We start from the raw sequence: 12,904 nt of genomic DNA, 5'->3' as shown, positions 1-12,904 counted from the left end.
TTTCAATTCGAATATAATATTTCGTTGATTTGGTTGCAAAATGGCGAATGCGAAGGCAATATTTTATTTTTTTTTTTGTTTGGTAAATATTTATATTACGAAAATTGAATACTGTACTCAACTCTCTTTTCCAATAAGCATTGGAGCCAGTAAACAATGGAACAAAACAATGCTGTTCTCTAAGTTCAATTTGAATTATTTATAACATAAAAGGCTAGCTATTTTATCATAATTTCCACAATACCCATTGGTTCATTTTCACTTATTTATATAATTTCCTGAATAATTGAGACTTTTCCAGAAATCTGTTCAAAACTACCAAGCAGCCATATTTTTTCCAAATAATTAAGAATTGAAATATGAATCTTCGTTATCTTGAAGATTGTAGTGATATAAGAATCATCTGAAACGGATGTTGTTTCCTTGGAATGAAACTTAATCACGTTTTTGTCGATGAAGATCAATTTCTGGCGTTTCCTATTGCGCGCTTGTTTCAAATAAATTGGGGTAGTTTAAAAAAATAATAATCAAGTTCTTCTGATCTGATATCTCTCTGAACTGCAGGATTTCTCTCGAATATCTGGATTATTTACAGGGTGGGTCAGAAATATGCCAAGGCTTTACTCATTTATGCTTTTTTAGATCAACAAATGTCAAGATCAACTTCAGGGAGAAGGAGAAAGAAGTACTCGATCAAATTCTTGGACCGGGAAGATATGATGCTCGAATAAGACCGGCTGGCGCAAATGGAACAGGTGAGTAATCGTGTTCATCTTGAATTTCACTCAAAGGCACAAAATTCGCACAAATATTCGAATGAAAAAAAATTTTAAAATAAGACTGACCGACAAGAACAAAAAACCATTGGTTGCAATTGTTGATATTAACGTGTTGATGACACACATAACCTAGATATTCTTGTCCATCGATTTAGATGGACCAGCCATTGTCAGAGTTAACCTGTTTGTCAGAAGCATCGCTACCATTAGCGACATCAAGATGGTAAGTGACAGGTGGACGAAAGTCACCGTTCAGTAGGTTAGTTAGCCAGCTACACATCAAGCAGCCAGCATGGGTGGTAGAGACTAGTAGTCAGCTAGCGGCCTCTCTGCTAACAGCTGACCTGCTAGCTTCTAGCTGTTTCTAGCAGCATTGAGTTTACCGAAGGGGCCTTTAACTTATGACTAGTCGTCATTTAGCTAGAATTTGTGGTAATCAGAGTTGGTGCAGGTGCCCTATTGCCACAATACGTTACAATAACGTGTTACCAACCCAATATACACAACAACCACACATGAAGAAGTTTTAATTTTCATTTTTGTTTCAATCTTATTTAAGGTGTATTCATTTGAGACACATCTTTTCTAATGCGTGTCATTTTTCTGAATCGTTAGATGGTCCCGCTATAGTATGGGTCAACATATTTGTCAGAAGTATCTCAAAGATAGATGACGTAACCATGGTAAGTGAAATTTGCCGCGGCAATTCTGGTCTGCCTTTGAACCTAAGTGTGTAGTTATGAATGGTATTTATTTAAAGCGATTTGACAATTAATTGAGAATCTGAAATCTCGTCTTTGCCTCTGAAAATCACTCGCAAAAACGTACCAGCCACTTAAACTATAGGAGCTCTTCTGCACACTGAATCAACCTCGTTGGTTGCTATAAGATTCCTCAGAATATCCAGAGTTTCATCAAAAGTATAGTCCATTCAGGAACTATTGACACCGAAGTAGGCCTCGAACGTCCAGTCACGGTTTTATTTCTGGTTATAAATATCGCTAAAGATTGTTATGGTTTCATCATAGAAATAACCAGAATATATACTAACTGACAAAGGAACTGCAACCCACAGAAGGAGCTAAAGAAACGAGTAAATGATTGAAATTTGGAGAAAAAAACGAAGGGTTTACAATTTCTTTTAATAGATTTGTTAATAATGTGTTTGTCCACGCGATTATCTATACACTCCCCACCACGTCTTCACATTGATGCAATAAGATGGTCTATTTCTTCATGAGGGATACTATCCCAAGCAACCTGTACTTCATGTCTCAGAGCCGCCAAAGTCCGTGGGGGCTGGGGTAAATTTCTAAGCCTTCTAGCCATGATGTCCCAAACATGATCTATGGGCGATAGATCGGACGATCTGGGCGGCCATGGCGAAAAATTCACATGGGTAGCTTCGAAAAAAGTTTTAACTAACTCTGTCAACATGAGGTCGGGCATTATCTTACTGAAATATTGGATTAACGAGCCGGTTAAGGTAAGGCAGAACAGATCGCTCCACTATTTCTGGAAGGTAGCGCAGCGCTGACATGTTTCCTCGAATAAAGACTAAAGGTGACCCACTTGCATGTGCAATAGCATCCCATACCATATAGCCTACTGTCCGGTGTACAAGACGCTCAACATCAAACTGAGGTTCAGGTCTTTCTCCCCGACATCGTCTAACCTTTCTTCGGCCATCATGTGCACCCAAGAGAATCGAGATTCATCAGGAAATAGGACCTGATTCCATTTCACATTCCAATTTCGACGTTCTCTGCACCACTGTTATGGTTGCCGGCGATGCTCAGCCGTCAGATGTAACACAAGATGGGGTCGATAATGCTGCAGTCCAAAAGACTTCATCCGGCGGTAAACCATTCGGACGGATACAGAATAGCCTTGTTTTCCTAACCACTCATCAGCCAAAGATCTAGTTGTCGCAAATCGGTCTCTAATGGCCATAGGTCTTAGACGTCGATCTTGAACTTTATTAGTGCCCCTTCGACGTCCGGTGCCTACTCTTTTTCGATTTTGGGCATTATCAAATGACGCTTGCTAACATCTCTCATAACAGTAGTTGGATTTCTGTTCGTACCAATACTTCTACCTCTTTCAAATTCACTTAGCTGGCGATAAATTCAACTACACATCGACTTTGGATCTCATCGAATAGCTGGTTTGTTGTAAAATTCAAGGAAAACTTGTAAAAAGCCACTACGATATTTGAGTACCATAAATTGTTTACATGAAAAAACCTCCACGATTTTTCTCCAAATTCAATCATTTACTCCTTGCTATACTATCTATGTTTTACCAAAAAAAAATTGAAATTCAAACAGCTCCTTCTGGTTGTTGCAGTTTCTTTGTCAGTTAGTATATTATTTTCATCATTTTTCTATCCGGAATTTCTCTGTAATCACCACAAAATCATACTCTATTTATATTTTTCGGTTCATCAATAAGGATTCGATCGAATTCATTGAAATTGTAACTAATTAATCTTATTATTCTATGTAATATTGTAATATGTAAAATATGCAATATTCTCTGAAGATGTAATCGTATTACAAAGGTTTTCTTTCACTACAAATCTCAAGCTGCAATGACTTACTTTCTGATGTTTTAAGACCCATTCATCAGTAGGTAAACAGCTTGAATAGGTAAATATCAGTTTACCTGAAAAACTAGGCAAACACGATTAATGCTAGGGGAAATATTTGCTGAATCTCTCTTTGCCTCGTTTTCCCTGGTTGTTAGGCGAGAACAATCCTGATTATTTCCAAGCATTTCCAATAGCTCAAGACTGAATAAATACTCAGATTAACCGATCGATGCCTGTTCAGAATTGACACTATTATTTTCGCAATTTCTTGCATCAAAACCGACAACACAAAACAAACTTGAATTCCGCAAATCCAAATAATACTGAATGAGCCATTGCCAACTTAATTTCGATTCTCCACAGCCATCCGGGATGTCAATAATTCCTGAATAAACTTATAGTATACGTAGACATTCGAGAGGATTATTGACGACTCAATATTCAGAGAATCTCACACGAATATTGTGCAATATTCTGGGAATTGGATGATATTAATGTTGATATTGCTCTAATCGGATGATTATTGTTCGATCGTTCTCATCCTTTGATAAACCTCATCTTCATTCAGTTAGTACGTTTTTTTTTATTCGAACTCCGATATATTCTGAGCGAATCTATATTACAGCTGGGTTCCGTGGAAATAACTTTATTTGGAACTATGTTGCACTTGCTTAAGCACCTCACGTTTCAGCTTTGTGTTTTTTTATGGTGAGTTTTGCAAGATGATATTCAGAAAACATTGTTCTGAATATAAAACTGAAAATCCTATCAACGCCTAATCAAACCTTTATATTTCTATAGGAAGTAACAGAGAATATTTTTTCATCGTTTCACATTGTATGTGAAATGTACAAGGAACTAAATTTTAGTAATCAGACTACACATAACGAATGTTTTGAAATAGCTGTATATGTTAGGTTATTATATATACACTTTCGGTTACAGAATGGCGAATACGCCGGTTTAATTTGTAACGGGTGTTTTTTTTCGAGGTATATAACTTTGAGTTGGCATTACTATTCAAGATGGCGACAGATTTAACAGCTGTTAAGTGATTTATTATCATTATGTTTTGGCAATTCATCATGAATAGACTCACGCCCGAACAACGCTTGCAAATAGTGCAATTTTATTTCGAAAATAATGGTTCTGTGCGGAATACGTATCGCGCACTACGTCCATTAGCGATGAAGTGCACTTCTGGTTGAATGGCTACGTCAACAAACAAAACTGCCGCATTTGGAGTGAAGCTAATCCTCAAGTGTATGTCGAAACACCGTTACATCCAGAAAAACTGACTGTTTGGTGCGCTTTATGGGCTGGTGGAATCATTGGTCCGTACTTCTTCAAAAACGATGATGGCCAGAACGTTACAGTCAATGGTGATCGGTATAGAGCCATGATTACTGACTTTTCATTCCTGAATTGAACAACCATGATGTCCAGGAGCTGTGGTTCCAACAAGACGGCGCAACATGTCACACAGCTCGTGCCACAATCGATTTATTGAAAGACACGTTTGGTGACCGCCTAATTTCACGTTTTGAACCTGTGAATGGGCCTCCAAGATCTTGTGATTTAACACCGCTAGACTACTTTCTGTGGGGCTATGTAAAGTCATTGGTCTATGCGGATAAGCCACAAACCCTTGACCATTTGGAAGACAACATTCGCCGTGTTATTGCCGATATACGGCCACAAATGTTGGAAAAAGTCATCGAAAATTGGACGTCCAGATTGGACTACATCCGAGTCAGCCGTGGCGGTCATATGCAAGAAATCATATTTAAAATGTAATGCCACAAGATTATCTTGCGGATAAATAAAATTCATGTCAATCGTTGTTTAATTGCAATTTAAAGTTCTATAGCTCTAAAAAAAATACCCTTTATATACACTTCCGGTTACAGAATGGCGAATACGCCGGTTTCATTTGAATGTTGTAAAAGAATATCATATTCTCCAATTGATTATACAGTTCATTGGAAAACTGTATTTTTCTTATCGACGAAAACTATTTTTCGAAATTTCTTATCAAATGCCTAGTAGATATCCAGGTCAAAAATATAGATATACAGCAATATGATTATTTTTCATCCATTTTTAATGAACGAATTGTTTTATCTTCACTGACATATCTCTGGAGAATGTCAAGAAATAAATCAGATAGAATCTTTGCAGTTTGCATTTAAGAATGTGAAGATTTTCAAAAACTGTTAAATGGCTATCGAATAATGCAGTTTATTTTTTTTTTAAAACCGTTTCTTGTAGAGTGTATAATAGCGTTTCTATTGAAAGTAGAGCCAAACTCTTGGGAATATTCGTAGGAGTGTTGGAAGTTTTTCATTGAGTGATTGTCATAGGAAAAAGACCAGGTAGATTCTGAGAATTAGTTATCAATGAAGCGACAGGAATATTATTTAGGTAAATTAGTCCTTGATAAAATGAACAAGAAGGTGCTGGGTGGTTTCCGGTAAATTGGTAATCCTTTAGATGATGCTTTAAGTGTCTTTCCTAGAGGCGGTGTTCCGGCGGCCTTCTTGCATGCCAAAAATTCACCAGTGCGAGATATGATTGGCCGCCGCTACAACCGGCTCTAAGTCCTATTGAAAATCGTTACAGGTTTTCGGGTTATCCGTTTTCGAACTGGAACTTGTTGCTCTCGTTAATTCAAGCGTCATTTAATTAAGCAAAAAAAAATTAATTATTCATGAATCATATAACTGTACAAAAACACAGCACACCATCAACCTCATCTGAATTTGACATCTGTGTTGTAATTCACAATATTTTTTTTTATCTATGTTGAAAGAACAAAAGTGTTGAGAGACCTTTTTTATGGCAGAACGATAAAATTCAATCAAAAAATATTTCTTGTTCAGCCATCAATAAGGTTTTTCTACACTTCTACTGTGAACTAATATATCAGGATATATATTCTTTTAATTTTTTTTCAACTGAAAACGATATCCTTCCATCATCAAATCAATGTAACCTTTTTCATCTAAATTCAGGTGAAATTATGAATTTATGTTAGATTTTGGGGTTTGCTGAAAATTTTAAAATATTCAATATCTAATCCTGTCAAAACTATAGATCTGTTTATGTTAGAACTACTCACATAGGTATATAATTTGATATTTGTGATTTCGACTTTTCTGAATTATTTTAAATAAAGTTATTAGAACCAATGCCTCTGTGATTCGTTTTTAAAAAGAGATCGCTAGACTTTTTAGGGAAGAACTTTAGTTCATTACCACAAACTCTTATCGAACAAAGGATGAAGATTAGTCAACTTCAGAAAGGAGGAAATGTATTATCATTCAACATCAAGCGTAAAATGTATGGTGAAGTGCTTTGAAATTCAATTACCTTTGTGATCCTTTCTTGTTGGTCGTTCAATTTCAAATTTTCTTTTTATTTCCATTCTCCAAAGCCTGACAGAACATAAAGTGTCACATCAGAAAAGATGACAATGTATATTATTAACATTTATCCGCATTAGGTAAGAGAGAGTTTGAAAAATCCCAATATGCGAGAAGATACGAGAATAACGAGAACATTTGTAATATTGATTAGCCTTAAGCCTAATTGTTTTCCTGAAAAAACATCCTTCTAATTTTTTTTCCATTATTTCACAAAATTCCATTCGTCTGATTCAATCTTCTGGGAAAATTGCTTGGGAGATTTTCAATTTATATAATTCATATCCATGTTTTTTCGAAATATGTCTGATTGTGATGTCCTTGATTTCTTTATGCATTCCTTTCTAAATTGAATGAAATTAGATTCGAAGCTACTGACTCGCCAGCACTGTATATGTAGGTACTGAAATTTTAATCATACCAGGAATTTGTAGAAATTCAATGAACACAAAAGGTAGATTCTGGTTCGAATAGAATATGGTGGAAGTGAAATTTTTGTTCAATTGTTAGTGACATATATTGCGCACGATATATTGCTGGATATGAAATTCCGAATGCACAAAATGAAGCATTTTTCCCTTTGACAAACTCGTGTTATCATGAAATGTATGAAACATGCCTCAATTGCTGTTGCACATATCGAAGTTCCAAACTTGTTTAATTATATTCTTGGAACTCACTCTGTCGACTGCATCCTAGAATCTGAATATTATGAAATATCATTTTGTCATCTAGACAAACATCGGAAGGTATATTGGGTTCTAGATTATATATACAGGGTGATTCACCGGGATGGCCTATTAGATGTTTATGAAAAACTATTCATAATTTTCAGCTGAAATTTTGCATATTGGGTTTTGAGACTATGATCTTTCTCCCCAAAATATTTGACATTTTCGACAATATGTCATACCTTGGGTGAAAACTCAACGGTTCATGAGTTAATGAGATTCTTGTGAAAAAAATGGTGGCGATGAGGACTCACATTGTTCTGACATTTTCGGCAGAAAAAGCTTTTTTCTTTTTCGATTCTACAAATACGTAGTATTATAAGACTGTTTGCAGTTTGGGCCAGAAATGTACAGTGTGTTCATAAGAAAATAATGAATTTGGACAACTCAAATTCATCAAAACCCAAGATTTTTTAAATTGGAACCTTTATTTTTTATTATTTCAGTCGATTCTTCGTACAAAAATAGTGGGGGTTACTTAAGTAAACCCTATACCTATAATAAATATTTTGAGTCCTCACCACCACTATTTTTTTAAAAGAATCTCATTAACTCATGAACCGTTGAGATTTTACCCAAGGTATGGCATATTGCCGAAATTGATATTATGATGCTATGATATACTGGGTGTGCCATTTGAAACAAGCAAGTAGTACTATGTTTCCGATAGTAGTAGAGATCTGAAAATATTTTAAGGAGAAATATTATTGTCTCAAACCCCAATATGCAAATTTCCACCTCAAAATTACTAGTTTTCCATAAACGTCTAATAGACCATCCCGGTGAGTCACCCTATAACCTGGGAATCCGTCTGATTTTGTTTAAATTTTGTGGGCTTGTTCACTTCATACCACTCATGTTACACACGGTATGACTCCGTTTGATTTTGTGACGTTGCAGTAGTCGCTTCATCTTTTGGGAAGCCTAAATACACATGTAGGTTCTAGAGAACAATTATTTGATGTGATGACGCAATATTTTTGAATATTGAAGTCTCAGTTATAAACTGTGTCCGTAAAGTACGGAACAAATTCATTTTTAGCTAAACTGATCATTTTAAGAAATAATCCTGAAACACGTCGATTTTTCATTTTAATTTACCGTATTTTAAAATAATAATCTAATATACAGGGTGAATTACATTCGAGTAATGACGTCACCGTCATTTTTTTTAACAGAACACCCCCATTTTGTCACAATTTTTCGATTACTCTAGCTGAGCTGATTCCAAAAATGTATCACATGTTGATTCCAATTGGTACAGGGTGGATAAAAATACAATTGTTTTGTGTGTGCTCATAAAGTAACGCGTAACATTCTTTATTAGTTAAATCAACAATATTATCAAAAATGCTTATTGTCTAGCGGCAATTGGTTTGAATGTAACACCCTGTAGTTTGTTACATTTCTAGATTGATAGCAATGAGTTGTTTCCGAACATATTCGATACTTGTGTTCTAACAGATAGAATATGAAAGAAATTATATCTTATTTTTATTAATCTAAAAATGTAACAAACTACAGGGTGTTACATTCAAACCAATTGCCGCTAGACAATAAGCATTTTTGATAATATTGTTAATTTAACTAATAAAGAATGTTACGCGTTACTTTATGAACACACACAAAACTATTGTATTTTTGTCCACCCTGTACCAATTGGAATCAACATGTGATGCATTTTTGGAATCAGCTCAGCTAGAGTAATCGGAAAATTGAGACAAATTGGGGGTGTTCCATTGGGGGTGTTCCATTTAGAAAAAATGACGATGACGTCATTACTCGAAAGTAATTCACCCTGTATATTAGATTATTATTTTAAAATACGGTAAATTAAAATTAAAAATCGACGTGTTTCATGATTATTTCTTAAAATGGTCTGTTTAGCTAACAATGAATTTGTTCCATACTTCACGGACACAGTGTAAATCATTGGATAATTTGTCTCGTTAGTACTTCACGAGAAATTTCTCGTTTGCGAGAAATACTGACGGAAACCACAATTCTCTCAGTTCATAGACCTCGACTTTATAGACAATACTTTCAATCAATCTCCAAACAAAACTGAAATATCAGTTATAACTATCCAGATACCAAATCTAATCTGCCCAGATGTTATAGCAGACTCTGAATGTGAATCCCGCATCGAATTACGTGGACCTAGTTGAAAAGAAAGCGGAAAATTTTATAATGAAATAACTTGGCACAAAAAATGCCACAGGAGAATGATGGAAACTCCAGTTAAATTGAATGCTTGAATGGTTTTTATTTCCGCAGATATTGAAATAAATTCTGGGAAAATTGTCGATGAAAAAAACAACTGAAAGGGGAATTCATCGATTGACTTGTTTAACGGTATTGGAAATTCGAATAAACGGGAAAAATTGACAGGACAAATAATTCGAGGAAATAATTGGCGAGATGCACATCGATCTTTTGTCGCATGTTTTCTATGAATTTTTTTTAATATCTGAATGGGGGACGTATTCAAAACGGTTATTGATCTTTTCCATCTCGAATCAACCTAAAAGAAGGCATGACAATTCCGAAGTGAGCACTAAATCAATGATGGAAATATACTAACTGACAAAGAAACTGCAACACCCAGAAGGAGCTATTTAAATTTTAATTTTTTTTTGGTGAAACATAGATAGTATAGCGAGGAGTGAATGATTGAATTTGGAGAAAAAAATCGTGGAGGTTTTTTCATTAACAGAATTTTTGTTACTTAAATATTGTAATCGTTTTTTGTAAGTTTTTTAAATTTTACAACAAACCAGCTGTTCGAGGAGATCTAGTTGTTGTTGAAATACCTAGAGCTCGTGTACGCCCAATATCGCCAGTGGAGTGAATTTGAAAGAGGTCTAATTATTGTTATTTCGAGAAATCACTAACCGTACGAACAGAAACCCAACTACTGTTATGAGATGTTGTCAAGCGTGGTTTGATAATGCACAAAATCGAAGAAGAGTAGGCACCGGACGTCGAAGGGGCACAAATGAAGTTCAAGATCGACGTCCAAACTTATGGCCATTAGAGACCGATTTGCAACAACTCGATCTTTGGCTGATGGGAGGTTAGGAGAACAAGGCCATCCTGTAACTGTCCAAACGGTTTACCACCGGATAAGGTCTTTTGGACTGCAGCATTATCGACCCCACCTTGTGTTACTTCTGACGGTTGAGCATCGCCGTCAACGATTACAGTGGTGCAGAGAACGTCAACATTGGAATGTGGAATGGCATCAGATCGTCTTTACTGATGAATCTCGATTATTCTTGGGTGCACATGATGGCCGAAGAAAGGTTAGACGACGTCGGGGAGTAAGACGTGAACCTCAGTTTGATGTTGAGCGTCATGTACAACGGACAGTAGGCGTTATGGTATGGGGTGCTATTGCACATGCAAGTAGGTCACCTTTAGTCTTTATTCGAGGGAACACGACAGCGTACCGTTACGTTCAAGAAATAGTGGAGCCATATGTTCTGCCTCACCTGAACCGGCTCGAGAATCCAATATTTCAGCAATATAATGCCCGACCTCATGTTGCCAGAGTTAGTTTAAACTTTTTCGAAGCGACCCATGTGAATCTTTTGCTATGGCCGCCCAGATCCCCCGATCTTTCGTCCATAGAGCATGTTTGGGACATCATGGGTAGAAGGCTCGAAAATTTACCCCAACCCCCACGGACTTTGGCGGCTCTGAGACATGAATTACAGGTAGCTTGGGATAGTACCCCTCAAGACGAAATAGACCATCTTATTGCATCAATGCCGATACGTGTTGGTTAGTGTATAGATAATCGCGGTAGACAAACACATTATTAACACATTTATTGAAAAAAAATTGTAAACCGTTCGTTTTTTCCCCATTCATTTCATTTACTCCTTGCTATACTATCTATGTTTCACCAAAAAAAAAATTGAAATATAAACAACTCCTCCTTGGTTGTTGCAGTTTCACTGTCATTTAGTATGAATAGGAAAATTGGAAATCCATCCCTCAATTAGAGTTGTATGAAATTCAACCCTCGTTTTTCATTTCGGTTGATCAATCCTTTTTTTTCTTGCGCTTCAGTTGACTGTGGCAAAACCCTTAATAAGACCCTTCGGCTTGTTTACCTGTTTATCCTCCACTCAAAGGGGCTTGTTTATTCCACCTCCTTCTGATGCTGGGAGTATATATACGTTTTTTTTTTTTTGGATCGATTAGAACATTTTGTAGCGATAACATAGTAGGTTCATTCTGAACGTTCGACGTCATCATTGAACCTTAAGCTTTTGGTCTATTATTATTTGCATAAACATGGTGGCATTTTTCGAGTATAAACACAAAAGATAGCGAATCAAAAGCAGAAGTAAGGTCAAAACATATGCCCGTCACAGACGTTCGTATCCAAACATTCATACTTACTTACATAAAGGGTGTTTTTTTTAGAGCTATAAAACTTTAAATTGCAATAAAACAACGATGATTATCCGATTGACATGAATTTTATTTATCCGCAAGATAATCTTGTGGCATTACATTTTAAATATGATTTCTGGCATTTGACCGCCACGGCTGGCTCGGATGTAGTCCAATCTGGACGTCCAATTTTCGATGACTTTTTCCAACATTTGTGGCCGTATATCGGCAATAACACGGCGAATGTTGTCTTCCAAATGGTCAAGGGTTTGTGGCTTATCCGCATAGACCAATGACTTTACATAGCCCCACAGAAAGTAGTCTAGCGGTGTTAAATCACAAGATCTTGGAGGCCAATTCACAGGTCCAAAACGTGAAATTTGGCGGTCACCAAACGTATCTTTCAATGAATCGATTGTGGCACGAGCTGTGTGACATGTTGCGCCGTCTTGTTGGAACCACAGCTCCTGGACATCATGGTTGTTCAATTCAGGAATGAAAAAGTTAGTATTCATGGCTCTATACCGATCACCATTGACCATCATCGTTTTCGAAGAAGTACGGACCAATGATTCCACCAGCCCATAAAGCGCACCAAACAGTCAGTTTTTCTGGATGTAACGGTTTTTCGACATACACTTGAGGATTAGCTTCACTCCAAATGCGGCAGTTTTGTTTTTTGACGTAGCCATTCAACCAGAAGTGCGCTTCATCGCTAATGGACGTAGTGCGCGATTCCGCACAGAACCATTATTTTCGAAATACAATTGCACTATTTGCAAGCGTTGTTCAGGCGTGAGTCTATTCGTGATGAATTGCCAAACTAAACAGAGAATAAATCACTGGACAGCTGTTAAATCGGTCACCATCTTGAACAGTAATGCCAACTTAAAGTTATATACCTCGAAAAAAACACCCTATACTTACCTTACTTAGAGTTATCGTGGTTAACTTGAAATGAGGAAATTT

The 12,904-nt window shown here is 36.4% G+C and overlaps 1 protein-coding gene across 10 annotated transcripts in view; it reads left to right on the top strand.

Annotated features, from left to right (window-relative positions):
* LOC123686286 (glutamate-gated chloride channel) overlaps positions 1–12,904 on the top strand; it is a 50,662-nt gene that overhangs the window by 6,714 nt on the left and 31,044 nt on the right. For 6 of the 10 annotated variants that reach the window (XR_006748427.1, XR_006748425.1, XR_006748426.1 and 3 more), the window contains exon 2: positions 643–755. Coding sequence is in view for 7 of the 10 variants with exons in the window: in XM_045626330.1 (XP_045482286.1) it covers positions 643–755 (113 nt within the window). In the remaining 3 variants the exon portion in view is untranslated. Of the gene's footprint in view, positions 1–642; positions 756–934; positions 1,003–1,394; positions 1,463–12,904 lie in introns of all 10 variants that reach the window. The other 4 variants (XM_045626332.1, XM_045626336.1, XM_045626334.1 and 1 more) reach the window with 2 other exon arrangements.

The sequence above is a fragment of the Harmonia axyridis genome, chromosome X (assembly GCF_914767665.1).
Source record: "Harmonia axyridis chromosome X, icHarAxyr1.1, whole genome shotgun sequence".
NCBI lineage: Eukaryota > Metazoa > Arthropoda > Insecta > Coleoptera > Coccinellidae > Harmonia > Harmonia axyridis.
This window is presented reverse-complemented; position numbering and strand designations above follow the sequence as displayed.